The sequence below is a fragment of the Pelodiscus sinensis genome, chromosome 21 (assembly GCF_052426305.1).
Source record: "Pelodiscus sinensis isolate ZL-2025 chromosome 21, ASM5242630v1, whole genome shotgun sequence".
NCBI lineage: Eukaryota > Metazoa > Chordata > Testudines > Trionychidae > Pelodiscus > Pelodiscus sinensis.
The window spans coordinates 11,753,907-11,770,693 of NC_143072.1; the positions used below are offsets into that span (position 1 = coordinate 11,753,907).

At 61.8% G+C, this 16,787-nt stretch overlaps 1 protein-coding gene across 2 annotated transcripts in view; it reads left to right on the forward strand.

The window, feature by feature from the left end:
- Positions 1-16,787, forward strand: part of MLXIPL (MLX interacting protein like) — a 48,823-nt gene that overhangs the window by 11,929 nt on the left and 20,107 nt on the right. For both annotated transcript variants that reach the window (XR_016347646.1, XM_075904982.2), the window contains exons 6-7: positions 1,568-1,766; positions 3,251-3,331. Coding sequence is in view for 1 of the 2 variants with exons in the window: in XM_075904982.2 (XP_075761097.1) it covers positions 1,568-1,766; positions 3,251-3,331 (280 nt within the window). In the remaining variant the exon portion in view is untranslated. The remainder of the gene's footprint in view (positions 1-1,567; positions 1,767-3,250; positions 3,332-16,787) is intronic.

Consider the following 16,787-nt stretch of genomic DNA (forward strand, 5'->3'; position numbering starts at 1 on the left):
CAGGCAGGTGTGCAGGCCCCACTGGGGGGTTCTAAAGGGCTCCTGGCTTTAGAGCATCTCTTGGGTGCAACTCGACTTTTGAGTGCTTGGAGCTGACACTACTGGAGCCTCATCTTCCCAGTTGTAACATATGAAATTAGCAGGAGCCACGTCCTGGCAACGCAGGGTTAAAGGCCTGGCCAGGTAACTCTTCTTGGCATTAGAACCAGAACTGGCTTGATCTGCTGAGGCCCCTGGCCAGCACAGGTATGCTGGCCGGGGAGCAGTTGCTCAGCTTCAGAGCTGCCTTTGGGAATGGCTTGGAGCTGGGCCAGCCGGCCTCTGGCCTGGCTAAACACTGCTTCACCTTGGCCTGACTTCAGCTCTGAGAAATGGGGCATGGCAGGGAGCGACAGCTCCAGTTCCAAACTCCCGCCAACCTGTCCCTGCTTCAGGCTACATCTCCCAAGTGTGGTGCCCCAGTCACTAGCTGTGCAGGCCTGGGAGTCAGAGTACGGCTCCCTCAGAAGAAGACAGGGTAGAATGACCGCCCCCATTATGGCCCCAAAAAAGGGGCTTCAGGCCAGAGAGAGTCTGAGGCCTGAGCGTGTGCCTGGGAGACACAGTGATGTTCCACAACTGACTCTCTGGGCCACTGCGTCCCCTCGTAAGGGAGGTTCGTGTTGGTAAATGCACACGCCCAGCCCTGCGCCCTGGCTAATTATGTTTCTCAGACTGTCTGGCTGTGGGTCAGAGAGGGTTTCTTGCTGTCTGCAAAATTAACCCTTCCCTGTTGGGAGATGCCTGCATGCTTGCGGGCAATCCTGGGGCTTCTGGGTTGACATTGTTCCATTTGCTGCCTGTTTGGATGAGAGCTGGGCTGGAGCAGCAAGAGCTCCTGGACTTGACCCTGTGGCTTGAGTTTGGGCCTGGCATGTATGGAATCAGATGACTGTCGAGTGGCTCTCACTCAAAGTGTGGGGGGAGGGGAGCTGCCTGGGAAGAGGTGCCGGGGGAGAGGTGCAGGGGGGGTTAACGGGGGAGAGGTGCCGGGGAGGGGGATGCCAGGGAAGGGGGGCTGCCTGGGAAGAGGTGCCGGGGGAGGGGTGCAGGAGGGGCTGACTGGGGAGAGGTGCCGGGGGAGGGGTGCAGGGGGGGCTGACTGGGGAGAGGAGCCAGGAAGGGGGATGCCAGGGAAGGGGGGCTGCCTGGGAAGAGGTGCCGGGGGAGAGGTGCCGGGGAGGGGGATGCCAGGGAAGGGGGGCTGCCTGGGAAGAGGTGCCGGGGGAGGGGTGCTGGGGGGGCTGACTGGGGAGAGGTGCCGGGGAGGGGGATGCCAGGGAAGGGGGGCTGCCTGGGAAGAGGTGCCGGGGGAGAGGTGCTGGGGAGGGGGATGCCAGGGAAGGGGGGCTGCCTGGGAAGAGGTGCCGGGGGAGGGGTGCTGGGGGGGCTGACTGGGGAGAGGTGCCGGGGAGGGGGATGCCAGGGAAGGGGGGCTGCCTGGGAAGAGGTGCTGGGGGAGAGGTGCTGAGGGGACCACCTGGGGAAAGGTATCTGGGGGCCTCCTTTGATGAACTCTCTCACACAGAATGAGGGTGAGTGGAAGCCTTCGGAGAAATGGTGCAACCAGCTGTTCTCCAACGTGGTGCCCATGCTGCTGGGGAACGAGAATGAGGAGGCCGGAGGGCGTCAGCTCTTTGACTTGGACAGTTTCCTGTCAGACATCTCCGACACGCTCTTCACCATGACACAGCCCCCCTGCCCCCACCTGGCACTCCCGGAGGATGGTGAGTCCCTTCGACCATGTTCTCATCCAAGAGGCTACCCTGGGTGATCTGAGGAGCCCTGGGAGGGTCCTGTCCTAATTGCCATTAGCTTCTTACTGCTGCCTTACCACTGGGCCCTGGAGTGAGGAGCTCTGGTCCTGCTAGACCCAGTCTCTGGAGTGACCGCCCCAGTGCAGCACCTCCCAAAGCAGGGAGGTCATGTTAACGAGATGCCTTAGCCATCCCCCTGGCCCCCAGCAGCCACTGAGCCGTGCATGCAGGAGCAAAGGAGCAAATGATCCAGAGGGAGGGAGCCAGTTCCAGGAGCAGTGGCCTAGTGCTGATAACAGCACTCACTTCTAGAGTGCCTTTCTGCCAGGAGACCCCGGGCAGTGTTCCCTCTAACGTTTTCCATTCCCGTGTGGAATAAATTTTGTTCTGTGCACCGATACATGTGAGGATGTGCACCACCAGTAGAAACACATGTGGCCAGTTTTGGACACCCTGCCAATCAGCTGGGCGGTATTTGAATCTCTCCTGGGTGGCTGCCCACGCACTAAGTTTACAGGCAACACTGCCTCAGAGCTCTGCTCAGTCACCACTGACATGCAGCCCCCTCTTGGGTGGAACATGGCCTCTGTATACCGCTGTAAGCACACTGGAACAGCTGCCAGAGAATGCCATGCTTGGCTGAAAGTGGGTGCAGTGTAAAGCAGGTGATATGGAGTGGGATCAGGCTGACATGCTGATTGGTGGCTTCTTTGGTAGCCAGCTCCACCAGTGGCCAGTGCCATGGGCTTGTCTCAAGAAGTCAGCCAGGGTGTGAGGCAGGCATGTTCCCCAGCAGCGCAGTGAGAGCCCCAGTGGGGCACTGCTCCAGGGAGGGCATCAAGCTGCCAGTTCTTTATGGTGGGGGACAGCGTCCCTACTGGGCCTGCAGGAGGCTGTGTGGCTAGCGCCTGGCACACTAGGTGGGTTCTCAGGAGCCCTACGTGCTACTCCCGCCCCTACCGCTGGGTGAGGCAGCAGAGTCACGTCCCCTCGGCCTTTGGCTTCCCCATCTGTAAATGTGCATAATGGCACTGGCCTCCTTTGCACATGTGCTGAGACCCATGGCTGAAAGGTGCAGAATAAGAGCTGGAGTTAGTTCTTAGTATCTCCCCTGCCTGGCAAGTGCGGACCCCTGCATGGCTGAGCCGCCCTGGCCTGGGCAGGGCGGGCTGCCCTCCCTCCTGTTCCAAGGGCCCGACCCTCTCGGCCCTCTCCTCCTGGAGAGCCTCTCACCACAATGCAGTGCCCCTCATGGGCTTCTGGCTCTTCCAGACTACAGGGAGAGGGGCCCCAGGATGGGAAATGCTCCCCCTCCCTGGTGCAGATGACAGAGGCTAAAGGCCATGGGAGTGACAGCTGAGGATCTGGGGGAGTGGGCTGCCCAGAATGAGGTGCGTTCTCAGCTGCCCCCTCCACTGGCGAGTGGCTGGTGGACTGGTTCTTCCCTTTTGCAGCTTACACAGGAAATGCTGACATGATCCAGCCAGGCCTGACCCCCCTGCAGCCAAATCTGGATGATTTTATGGAAATCTCAGGTAGGCGCCAGCCCTGGCGGAGGGATGTGTTTGTGTAAACTGGGTTTGTGCAGCGGGATTAGAGGTGTCGGTTAACCATGTACACGGTTATACACAAGCTCCCGGTACGTGGGGGTAGCCATTTCCCCCCCACTCCCCATGGCGCAGGGCAGGTGGGAGCTGACTGCCACCCCACAAGTAACTGCTTAACTGTTCAGTGGTTACAGTTACTTAATTAAACACATTTTAACATCTCTAGCGGGGGTGGGGACACAGGCCCCATCTCCCTGTGGCCTGGGAGAACTAAGCCATAGGGACTGGAGGTGAATGCAGAGCCAAATGGGGCTGTGGGGGGAAGCAGGGACGCACGCCATGGTGAAATGCGCTGATGGGTCTGTCGACTTTTCAGTACTGGGTCGTTGGAGGAGGGGTAGAACCTGAGCCCTTTGGCCGTGAGCTGACGGCCAGCTGGCCCTTAGCTAAGCAACAAAGCAGAGTTCATGCCCCCATGTCGCTGGGCTCCGTGCCTCAGGGTCACCGTATGAGGCGGTGCCCAGAGCTGGGCTGGGCGGCAGGTCAGGAGGCCAGGCCCTGGAAAACGGAATTTCTCCGAATGTAGCTCTCTTTACAGGAATGTGAAACCACGAGGGGGGTGGCTGCAGACAGAGGAAGGAAAACTCTCCCCACAAGAAAGAGGAAATCTCTAGGGGGCGAGCAGCTTTCCGCTGCACTGCCACAGCTGGGGGCGGGGAATGTGATGGAGCAGGAGCCTGGGGGGATGGGAGAGAGCCTTCAGAGGGGTCCCCGTGTCTCGTGGCCTGTGGAGCTCCACTGTCTGCCCCCACTCCTGGGCCATTGAAACAGCCTGTGTGTGGTTGCATGGAGCTGGGTCCCGGCCTTAGGAAACGGATCTTTCGGTCACCGTGCATGGCTCCCGGCCTGGCGAAAGGAGCCGCCCTGTGGCAGCTCCCCTAGGCAGCTGAGAGGGAAGGAGGCGGTATCCTGCTGGGCTCCCTGGGGTCAGATCCTGAGGTGATGTTTGGCCAGCGGAGAGCAGTGACTTAATGCACGCTGTTGCTCCATCCCTGGGCAGTGTCCCCTCCCAGCCTCCTCATGTGAGGGTTGCTCTGGTCATGGGTCACCTGTGCAAGGGAGGGAGAAGCAAGGGGAGCATTGCAGCTCAGCCCTGCCCCAAAGGTAGGGACAGTGAAGCCAAACTGGGCTGCTGGGCTATGGGGCAATAGTGAATGGGGGGTGGGGCTGAGGTGCAAGGCTCCTTGGGACTGGGAGCCATGGGGTGCCTGTCCGGATGTGAGGTGGGAGCATGAGCATGTGGGGCTGGAGTGGAGTGGGAGGAGAGAGGCGGTGGGGGAGGCTAAGTGAGTGTGGGGGTGAGAATGTGCAAGGCGGGGGGGGGGGGAGCAGACTCAAACCAGGAAAGTTGGGCTAATGGAGCCCCTGCTGCAGAGACGTCTGTTCCCAGATGCTGAATAGCGGAGGAGTCAGGAGAGATGCAGCTGAGCCTAGGCCCTTCAGCACTTTTGCAGGCCGTGGATTAGCCTCACCCCACGGCTCCAGCATGGCTCCTTGCCACTGATGTGCCCAACCTGCAGTCTTGAGCTTCAGCTAGGGGTGGGTGGGAGGAAGCTCCAGGAAATGCCCAAGCTGTGAACATGGCGGGTGCCCAACCAGCACGACTGCTGAGCTCAGCAGTGGTTGGTAAGGAGCCTGTAGCTGATCACTTTGGATGCACCGTATCTTGCAAACCAGAACGGCTGTGTGTCCTGCCCTAGTGGGGTGGCCTGCGGTGGGGCCGCTGGGCGGCCTTTGTGGAGGCTGTTGGACTGGGCCTTCTGGAGCTCCCCACCAGTATCCACTTCCCACTTGCCTGCTTGGGAGGAAACAAGCAGCCTTGCATCATTTGGCTGCTGGATGATGCAAGGCTAGAGGCTGGCAGAAAGCTGGGGTTGGGCTGCTAGCCTGCAGGGGCAGTCCTGGGGCACCCTGGGGCCAGCCAGACACGGGGAAAGTGAGTACAGATTCTGCACTCTTACACCATTTCCTGCAGTCCACTTGCTGGAGATACAGGGTGCCCCCTCTGCCAGCACCCCCCAACACACCCTTCCAGCACCCTGGGGGAGAGAGGCCAGGACTGGAGCAGCTGGGAGCTCCTCAGGGCCAGTGCTCTGGTGCTAGGTCTGGTGGGAAACTTTCTGCTGAAATTGTGTTTCAATGGAAAATCAGATTTACAGCAAAATGCTCCTGAGAGCATCTGCTTTTCCTGGGCACCAGACACTGGCTAATTCCCTCACCAACATGTGCAATGTCTGTCTTGCCTGAATTTGTTTTGCTTCCATCTCCAGCCATTTGATCTCATTCCAACTTCGGCTGTTGGACTGGAGAGCTCCTAGCAGTGTCATTCCCCATATAAGTATCTAAAACCAGTGACTAGAGATTGAGCTCCTTGAGTCTGTCACTAGAAGGCAGGTTTCCAGCCTTTTCATGGCTCTTCTCTGAACCCTCGCCAGACTGTCAGCAGCCTCTTGGAATAACAGAGCTCAGAACTGGGCACAGGATCCCACTACTGCCGAATGCAGATAAAATAAGGCGTCTCCAGCTCATGGCCTGAGGGCTGCCCGCGGCCTGAGCAGTTCCACAATCTGGGCCATGCACGGCTGCTGGCACACGAGTCCCCGTGGCCCTGGGGGTGTCCTTCCGTACTCTTTCCCCAAGCCCAGTCCCTGCTCCACCCATTGCAGCCCTCAAGTCCCCTCCCCTGAGGGACATGACCTTAGGCATTACTGGGGGGTATGGCATGGGATGGCAGCCAGGGCTGGGCTCTCCCCGCACTGGCAGTGGGAGCTGCGGGGAAGTGGAGCGATGCAGCAGCCTCTGCTCTGTTGCCATCTCCGAGGCCAGCCCGGTCCCTGCTGGAAGCAGAGCACCCCAGTCCCAGTGCGGGCTGGCTTGGGAGATGGAGGTGGAGCGGAGCAGGCCACTTCTCCATGGCTCCCACCCCCACTGTGGGTGCAGACCTCTGCTGCCAGCCCCAGGCAACCCAGGGCCCCACAGGCTATCCGGAGTGTGGGAGACCAGCCCGACCATAGGATGGTTGGGGCAGCCCCCGCAGGGCTCCCAAAGCACAGGGCCCCTGTGCTGAACTGCCCAGTGGATGGGGCAGCTCTGCACATACCAGCCCCGGACCACAGGGATGTGCTGGCAGCGGGTGGGAGCCGCTCTAGCCTGCAGCGATACCATTGGTGATGCTGGTGTCTCCAGGGGCGGCAGGCAGGACTGGGGGAGCATGCCAGCCAGCCAGTGGGCCTGGGAGAAGTGTGGCAGGGGCAGAGTCACCCCCAGAGTCCTGCCAGAGGGAGAGCCTACTGGGCCACTAGGAGGATTCGAGGACTGGCACTGGCCCTAAGGTAAACTGAGTTTGAGACCCCGTCTTAACACTTTTAGTCCCACTGGAAGCTCCTCTTCAGCACCATGACCCCACATCTTTCTCAGTCCCCTGTCCTGGCCAACATTCTGTGGCCTAGGCGTTTGGCTTTACATCGGGCCGTGTGCAGTTGCGTATCGTTTGCTACACTCAGCTTACCCAGTGACCCAGAGCCCGTCCCCTCTGCCCTTGTGCTGCCTGCAGACATGGTCAGGGATGATTTGGTTTTCTTCCAAATCACTGATAAAGCCAAGGGCCTGCCCTGCAATTCCAGACCCCACTGGAAACACATCTGCTCAGTGAGGAGTCCCATGTACAGTTCCATTTGGAGCCTGTTTTTAACCCTTGTCATGTGAGACGTATTCATTTTGCATATTCTGATTTTTGACTCAAAATGCTCTGCAGTACCAAGCCAAATGCATTACAGGAGCCTCCGAATATGACATCAGTTCTGTTACTTTTAGCAGCCAAACTTGCCATATCACCAGAAGATATCATCAGTGTGATGGGGGCTATTTTCCACATGCTCGTGTGGTTTGGCACTAATTATATCACCATTATTTAGTTGTATATTCACCACTAGTCCCCAGCTCAGATAGTCCGTTATTTTGCCCAGGGCTGATGTCAGGCTGACAGGCTTGTAATGATCAATGCCATCCCATTCATCCTTTTGAAATAAAAGCCCAACATTAGCTTTCTTCCTGTCCTCTGGAACTTCCCCCCGGCTCCCAGAGTTACAGAAAACCAGCATCAATGTGCCAGAGAGTTTCTCAGCCCACTTTTTAAAACCTCTTGGATGTGGCTCACATTCTCCAGTCCTGCTGATTTAGAAGTGTCTGATTTAGGTAGCCACTGTTTAACACACTCTTGAGTTTCTAGGGGAATGGAAAATATCTCCGCCGCCCCCTCCTCTTCCTCGTCAACTCTGGCATGATTGCACTGGCTGTTATTGCCCAAATAAGTATTAAGTATTTCTGGCTTTTCTGTCCTACCAAGAGGCAGAGGGGGTGCTGCTTGGGAGAGACAGCAAAAGCACCTGGTCCCTAGAGAATTGGAGCCTCATGCATAAGGCGCTCAATTTACAACACTCATAAGGCACCATGCCACTAGTTTGCATCACAATATTTCAGTTTTTAGCCAAATATTTGGCTGAAAATTCTACTTTTCCCACAACTCTCCCCCTGTCCCATGCACATCCCCTATTTTCAAGTCACTCTGCTGGGAGCTCCCGACAGTCAGCGCTCCTGAACCATGGCCTTCCTCAGCCATGCTGTGCCGTGTGGGGCTGGGGCTCTGCAGGGCAGGCTGGGAATGTGAGGGTTCTTACTTCCAGCTGCTAACGTGTTGGAATGGAAGCGCATGCTGACTGTCCTGTTCTCCGGCGGACGGGATGTGACCAAAGGGCAGTGGTTGTGGGAAGGGGTGTCCAGGGGACAGGCTAAATGTTTTCTCTCTTGTTTTTCCTGGGGATGCTGGGTGTAGGGAGTGACTGAGCTGAAGCAGCAGCCGCACAGCTTGATCCCTTCTGGCTCTCACACTCTGGGCTTTGCACTCTGGGAAGTCAGCGTTTCTGCTGGGCGCAGCCAGAGGGGGACATGGCCTCCTGCCCAGGGGGCTGGCTCAGGCCCTGTTTCTAGGGAGCAGAAAAGGCCCAGTGCTGGCCTGGCTAGCTCTCCTATGGCTGAGATGGAGGGAGTGAGAAAGGTGCAGTCCAGGAGTTCACTGCGTGCTAATAGGAAGAGAATTGTTCTGAGTCAGGAGTCGGGGGCCCCCTGCCCAGTGACACATCCCTTGCCCCAGATTAGTTGTAATCCCTGGGCAGACCTGGCGTGTGTCGAGGGGTGTGTTGTGGGGGAGACATGGCAACACTCTCGCTGCCCGGAGTTGAGCGCTGTTCTCAGTTGCAGCTGCTGGGTGTGGACTGCTTGCGGCAAGCTGGCTGCGTGGCTTAGCAGCCTGAGAGGGAAGGTTTTCTGGGAGATGCCTCCCCCCATGCAGTGTGGGTGGGGGTGAGTGAGGTGGCCAGGGGGTTGCTGGCCCTATCATTAGCGCCAGGCAGGTCAGCACCTTGCACAGGGTAAAGCAAGCGAAGCCCAAGGAGCAGCCCAGGCCCTGTTGCAGTGCCGGCTGCCTGTCAGTCAAGCATCAGGAGCCAGTCCGCAATGAGGAACCACCCTGTGCCCTTCGGCTGGGTGCGAGAGGGTCTGAGTCAGATGGAGAAGTCCTGATGGCAGAGCTAGGGGAGCAGCTGGGCCCGGTGTCTGATTGCTGCCTGCACCCTGCTTCAGGTAGGACCCGCTTGTGGCTCTCGGTACAGCTGTGGGGCTAGGCTGGCCTGGCTCTCCCGAAGAACAGGCCCCCCCTTCACCACTGACTGAGGTGGGGGCTTAAATCCCAGAGTGATTTGGAAGCTGGGGAAAGCGACAGACACAAGGAGGAGCTGTACTGCCCCGTGAACTTCGCTGAGGACAGCTCCAGGCCTCGTGCTGCCAGGGCAAAGGGTTTCCGGCAGTCAGCAGGGCTTCTGCTCACCGCCATGGTTACCGCCACCGGCCCAGGGAGTCCCAGGGCTGGGAGACGGCAGCTGTGCTTGAGGAGGAGGGGATGTGAGTAGTGCTGAGGGGCTTGGGGAGGGTGTGAGACTGTCCGGGGGTAGGAAGCAGGTACAGCCGCCGCACGGAGCAGCAGTTCAGCAGGACTTGCTGCCTTTGCCTCGTGCACTTGGAGCGGTCCCCCAAGGAGCTAAATTGAGCAGTAGGGAAATGGTAGAATACATTCCTCCCTGCATTGTGCCAGGACTCATCCCCCGGCCCTGGGACAGCCCCCTCGCTCTGCCCAGAGCGGGGGCTGCCTTTGGCCTCTCTGTGGGTGAGGGAGGGCTCACACTTTGCATGGGTGAGATCCTAGCTGCCCTGTCCCCCGACACCTCCCCCACAATCAGGCAGTGGCACAGCTTGGTCCGGGCTCCTGGGTCTGCCCTGCAGCGAGGCTGCCTCGCACACCCACCTGGCCCAGCTATGAATGGCGACACCGCGGGCAGGGCAGGGCTGGACCCTCCTCATTCCTCCCTGGGCCCCCGCACCCACCAGTGTGTCCCTAAGGGAGGCCACTTGACAGGAGGTGGCTGTGGGGTTGCCAGCTATGTAGACGCCTGTTCCGAGGCAGCACCACAGGGCATGCGGCTCAGCTGGCCTCTGCAGCACTGGTCTCCCGATCCAGGACTCTGCTCAGCTGCCAGGAGGTTAGGAGCCTGCTCCCTGCCCGTTTGCCATGGACTCAGAGGGGATGGGAGACACCGGGATGTCCGGCGGCGAGCGGGATGATTAGCGGTGGGTTCCCTAAGGTGGCTGGTGCCAAAACAAGCTCTTGACCCTGCTGGGACCCCTGCCTCGTCTCTGGGTCTCTAGGAATGGTGTCACTGCAGGGGGAACGGGAGGGGGAGGTCCACGCTCAGCTAAACATGAAGGCCCTGGCGTTGCTGGAGCTCACCTGCCACTGGCAGAGCGCAGCAGGAGTGCGTCACGGCGCCTGAGGAGGGACTTAGACCTGTCCTCAGGCCAGCCCATGTGCACTGCACCTCCCTCTCCAGTGTAGACGAACTCTGGAGAGAACCAGCCAGGCCATGCTGTGATCTGGGGCTGGGGTGTCCTCTGGATCCGGAGGCAGCTAACACCTCTCTGCAGGGCTCTGGGGACTGGCTCCTGGCAAAGGGTTCATGCCAGGCAGCGCTGTGCCATAAATAGCACCCAAGGGCAGTGGGAGGGAAAGCAGTTGGGCAGCAGGCCTGAGGCTGCAGGTGGACGTGTGGACAGGGTGGGGCTGGTGGCATGGCATGGACAGACTGCCAGCTCCCAGGGTGGCAGTGACGTGGTGTTGGACTGAGGTATGGGCTTGCTGGAGCCCATCCCTCCTGCCTGGAGAGGCTGAGCCAGAGGGATCTGTTGCCAGGGGCTTGTCAGACGTGAGCTATGGTTTGTGCACAGACACCCAGGCACAGCTCCGCTGGGCAGCCACCCGTCTTCACCTGCAACACGAGGAGCCTCCTCTCCAGCAAACCCACTGGCTTTGCAACGCCCCAGCCTCAGCCAGAGACCGGAGACCACAGTGCCTGGCCTCTTGCCTCTGATCTGCCTCCAGTAGGGCCCCAGTGGGACCTGTGTCACTAGCCGGATCAGGTGCTCAGCCTTGCCCATTAGGAGCCAGGGGCACCGCCCCAGAGCAAAGGGAATTACTGGGTAAGGCTCATTCCCTGCAAGCAAGCGGCAGCCTGGAAGTGGCCAGCCAGCACTTTGTGCTGGGCTTGTCTGAGGCTGCGGAAGGCGCGGGGTTGGGGACAGGGAGGGTCACGCGGCCTGGTTGCAGGAAGGCCACAGGATGTGGTGAGCCACAGGCCACACGCAAGGTTATAGCGCGGGCACCGGGGCCTCAGCGACGTTCCCCTGGGCCGCTGGCAGGGCCCTGCTTCCCGGCCAGCAGCCTCACTGGGTGAGACGGGAGGAGTTAAACTGGCATCAGCGCACTAGGGATGCAGGAGACACATGTGGCCCGTAGGGCCGAGGGAGGGGACGCTCGCAGGACCCAGGGCCCGGGGAGGGGACGCTGGCAGGACCCAGGGCTGGGGGAGGGGACGCTGGCAGGACCCAGGGCCCGGGGAGGGGACGCTCGCAGGACCCAGGGCCGGGGGAGGGGACGCTCGCAGGACCCAGGGCCCGAGGAGGGGACGCTCGCAGGACCCAGGGCCGGGGGAGGGGACGCTCGCAGGACCCAGGGCCCGGGGAGGGGACGCTTGCAGGACCCAGGGCCGGGGGAGGGGACGCTCGCAGGACCCAGGGCCCGAGGAGGGGACGCTCGCAGGACCCAGGGCCGGGGGAGGGGACGCTCGCAGGACCCAGGGCTGGGGGAGGGGACGCTGGCAGGACCCAGGGCCCGGGGAGGGGACGCTCGCAGGACCCAGGGCCGGGGGAGGGGACGCTCGCAGGACCCAGGGCCCGAGGAGGGGACGCTCGCAGGACCCAGGGCCGGGGGAGGGGACGCTCGCAGGACCCAGGGCCCGGGGAGGGGACGCTTGCAGGACCCAGGGCCGGGGGAGGGGACGCTCGCAGGACCCAGGGCCCGAGGAGGGGACGCTCGCAGGACCCAGGGCCGGGGGAGGGGACGCTCGCAGGACCCAGGGCCCGGGGAGGGGACGCTTGCAGGACCCAGAGCCGGGGGAGGGGACGCTCGCAGGATCCAGGGCCCGGGGAGGGGACGCTCCCAGGGTCCGGGGAGGAGGGAGGAGACGCTTGCAGGACCCAGGGCTGGGGGAGGGGACGCTCGCAGGACCCAGGTGTGACGGCGCGTTGGGGGTTCCCCGTCTCCTGCACCCCGAAATGGCACAAACAGACTGCACCAGCCAGTGGAATTGAGGGTGGTTTATTGCTCCTCCAGCACAGCGCAGCACAGATGTAATCTGGTTACAGGAACTGGGCTAGGATGCCTCAGGCCCCCTTGAGATGGGGGAGACTGGGCCCCTAAACTCCAGCCCCTTCCCCTAGGCTCTCCTCCATGCCCTCCGACAGCCAGCAACCAACTCCCCAACTTCCAGCCCTGCCCCCCAGCCAAGGCAGCATTCCACCTTCCTTTGTTCCTCTCCATGGGGGGTGTCTGGCCACTGGTTTGCATAGTGACTCATCCTGTTTTGCTGGGTCGTGGTACCCACGGCAGCCAGTGGGGGTTCCCCCAGAGCCAGCAGCATAGAAACCAGCCAGGTACCCCCACTACGTCACAGTTCTCCCCCCTCCGAGAGCGAACTGAGCAGGGTCACTCCGCTCGTGACCTAGGGAAGTTCGGGTCCTCTGCGTGGGAACCCGCCCCGGGGACATGGGTGCTCCCCTTGACTCAGGCCGGCTGTGGCGAGGCCCCACATGAGCTGGCTTCCCTCTGTCCACTCGCCGCCCCGCTCCAGGGCGACTGGCACAGGCCTGTCCTCGGGGGTCACACCCACCCTTCCACTGGCCTTGATCTCTGGCCAGGGTCTCTCGGGCCGGGGCCATGAGCCCAGTGAGCCTTCTCTGGACAGCCAGGGCGGCTTCCACCCCCGATGCTCCATCCAGGGAGGACTTCCCCTCCCATAACTCTCTCAGCAAGCCCAGAGGGTCCTCTATCTGGGGTAGAGACCCCCAAGCCGCTTTCCTCCTGTCTTGGGCCTTCCCGCCCCTCTGGCAGGAGTCACAGGACCGGCAGTACCGCTGCACGGCTGTAAAGATTCCCGGCCAATAGAAGTGCTGGAGCAGCTTCAGCCGGGTGCTCCGGATCCCCCGGTGGCCCCCAACGGGGACATCGTGGGCCAAATACAGCAGCTTGAGGCGATACTTTCGGGGGACGACCAGCTGCCGCTGGACCCCCCATGCCCTCGCCTTCCTGGGGGGGAGCCACTCACGGAACAGGAGCCCACGCTCCCGCAGGAATCTCTCCTGGCCACCTCTCCCCCGGGGCTGAGCTGCACGGAGGCCAGCCTGGTCCCTCAGCCTCTGCAAGGAGGGGTCTGCCTGCACCTCAGCCTGGAATTCAGCTGCTGAGGCAGGGATCGGGACCTGTCCCCCACCTCTGCCTAGGTCCGGAGTCCCAGCCTGGCTGGACCCCGTGTCCCCTGGGATGGGACCCTGAGGATGCTGCCAGGAGTCCTTCCCTGGACCCACGTTGTCAGCCCCCCGCTGGCTCTGGCTCCAGGTAGTGACTAGTGCCCACTGGGATTCATGGGGCCACTCCTCTAGGTCATTCCCCATCAGCACCTCGGTGGGCAAGTGCGGGTGCACCCCCACTTCCTTGAGGCCTTCCTTCGCCCCCCATTTCAGATGCACCCGGGCTACAGGCACCTTAAACGGGGACCCATCTATGCCCTTCAGGGTCAGCTGCGCGTGGGGTAGTATCCGCTCCGGGGCCACTATGTCGGATCGGGCCAGAGTCACCTCCGCCCCCGTGTCCCAGAAGCCCGTCACCTTCCTACCATCCACCTCCAGGGGTATGAGGCACTCGCTCCGCAGGGGCCGTCCTGCCCCCACCCGGTACACGGAGAAATCCGCCTCCTGAGAATCAGACCTCCCAGGGGAGGTGCACTGAGCATCCTTCCCCTCTCTCTGAGCTGAGGTTTGCCGGCCAGCCCCTGCCTCTGGGGCAGCCTGCCCTTCCTCCCGCCCCAGCCAGTTAACCCTGGAAAGTCCCCGGTCCTGGGACCTGGTGCAGACTCACCAGTCTAGTGCTGCAGCGCCCCACGATTCCCAGGAACCGCTTCGCTCTGTCTCCAGCACGCCTGGCTCCAGGGCTCTTGCTTCTACTGTGCCTTGTCGCTCGCCGCTGGAAGCTCCATCCACGGGGTGCAGTGCATCCCACTTCTGACACCAGTGTGACGGCGCGTTGGGGGTTCCCCGTCTCCTGCACCCCGAAATGGCACAAACAGACTGCACCAGCCAGTGGAATTGAGGGTGGTTTATTGCTCCTCCAGCACAGCGCAGCACAGATGTAATCTGGTTACAGGAACTGGGCTAGGATGCCTCAGGCCCCCTTGAGATGGGGGAGACTGGGCCCCTAAACTCCAGCCCCTTCCCCTAGGCTCTCCTCCATGCCCTCCGACAGCCAGCAACCAACTCCCCAACTTCCAGCCCTGCCCCCCAGCCAAGGCAGCATTCCACCTTCCTTTGTTCCTCTCCATGGGGGGTGTCTGGCCACTGGTTTGCATAGTGACTCATCCTGTTTTGCTGGGTCGTGGTACCCACGGCAGCCAGTGGGGGTTCCCCCAGAGCCAGCAGCATAGAAACCAGCCAGGTACCCCCACTACGTCACAGTTCTCCCCCCTCCGAGAGCGAACTGAGCAGGGTCACTCCGCTCGTGACCTAGGGAAGTTCGGGTCCTCTGCGTGGGAACCCGCCCCGGGGACATGGGTGCTCCCCTTGACTCAGGCCGGCTGTGGCGAGGCCCCACATGAGCTGGCTTCCCTCTGTCCACTCGCCGCCCCGCTCCAGGGCGACTGGCACAGGCCTGTCCTCGGGGGTCACACCCACCCTTCCACTGGCCTTGATCTCTGGCCAGGGTCTCTCGGGCCGGGGCCATGAGCCCAGTGAGCCTTCTCTGGACAGCCAGGGCGGCTTCCACCCCCGATGCTCCATCCAGGGAGGACTTCCCCTCCCATAACTCTCTCAGCAAGCCCAGAGGGTCCTCTATCTGGGGTAGAGACCCCCAAGCCGCTTTCCTCCTGTCTTGGGCCTTCCCGCCCCTCTGGCAGGAGTCACAGGACCGGCAGTACCGCTGCACGGCTGTAAAGATTCCCGGCCAATAGAAGTGCTGGAGCAGCTTCAGCCGGGTGCTCCGGATCCCCCGGTGGCCCCCAACGGGGACATCGTGGGCCAAATACAGCAGCTTGAGGCGATACTTTCGGGGGACGACCAGCTGCCGCTGGACCCCCCATGCCCTCGCCTTCCTGGGGGGGAGCCACTCACGGAACAGGAGCCCACGCTCCCGCAGGAATCTCTCCTGGCCACCTCTCCCCCGGGGCTGAGCTGCACGGAGGCCAGCCTGGTCCCTCAGCCTCTGCAAGGAGGGGTCTGCCTGCACCTCAGCCTGGAATTCAGCTGCTGAGGCAGGGATCGGGACCTGTCCCCCACCTCTGCCTAGGTCCGGAGTCCCAGCCTGGCTGGACCCCGTGTCCCCTGGGATGGGACCCTGAGGATGCTGCCAGGAGTCCTTCCCTGGACCCACGTTGTCAGCCCCCCGCTGGCTCTGGCTCCAGGTAGTGACTAGTGCCCACTGGGATTCATGGGGCCACTCCTCTAGGTCATTCCCCATCAGCACCTCGGTGGGCAAGTGCGGGTGCACCCCCACTTCCTTGAGGCCTTCCTTCGCCCCCCATTTCAGATGCACCCGGGCTACAGGCACCTTAAACGGGGACCCATCTATGCCCTTCAGGGTCAGCTGCGCGTGGGGTAGTATCCGCTCCGGGGCCACTATGTCGGATCGGGCCAGAGTCACCTCCGCCCCCGTGTCCCAGAAGCCCGTCACCTTCCTACCATCCACCTCCAGGGGTATGAGGCACTCGCTCCGCAGGGGCCGTCCTGCCCCCACCCGGTACACGGAGAAATCCGCCTCCTGAGAATCAGACCTCCCAGGGGAGGTGCACTGAGCATCCTTCCCCTCTCTCTGAGCTGAGGTTTGCCGGCCAGCCCCTGCCTCTGGGGCAGCCTGCCCTTCCTCCCGCCCCAGCCAGTTAACCCTGGAAAGTCCCCGGTCCTGGGACCTGGTGCAGACTCACCAGTCTAGTGCTGCAGCGCCCCACGATTCCCAGGAACCGCTTCGCTCTGTCTCCAGCACGCCTGGCTCCAGGGCTCTTGCTTCTACTGTGCCTTGTCGCTCGCCGCTGGAAGCTCCATCCACGGGGTGCAGTGCATCCCACTTCTGACACCAGTGTGACGGCGCGTTGGGGGTTCCCCGTCTCCTGCACCCCGAAATGGCACAAACAGACTGCACCAGCCAGTGGAATTGAGGGTGGTTTATTGCTCCTCCAGCACAGCGCAGCACAGATGTAATCTGGTTACAGGAACTGGGCTAGGATGCCTCAGGCCCCCTTGAGATGGGGGAGACTGGGCCCCTAAACTCCAGCCCCTTCCCCTAGGCTCTCCTCCATGCCCTCCGACAGCCAGCAACCAACTCCCCAACTTCCAGCCCTGCCCCCCAGCCAAGGCAGCATTCCACCTTCCTTTGTTCCTCTCCATGGGGGGTGTCTGGCCACTGGTTTGCATAGTGACTCATCCTGTTTTGCTGGGTCGTGGTACCCACGGCAGCCAGTGGGGGTTCCCCCAGAGCCAGCAGCATAGAAACCAGCCAGGTACCCCCACTACGTCACACCAGGGCCCGAGGAGGGGACGCTCGCAGGACCCAGGGCCCGGGGAGGGGACGCTCCCAGGGTCCGGGGAGGAGGGAGGGGACGCTCGCAGGACCCAGGGCCGGGGGAGGGGACGCTCGCAGGACCCAGGGCCCGGGGAGGGGACGCTCCCAGGGTCCGGGGAG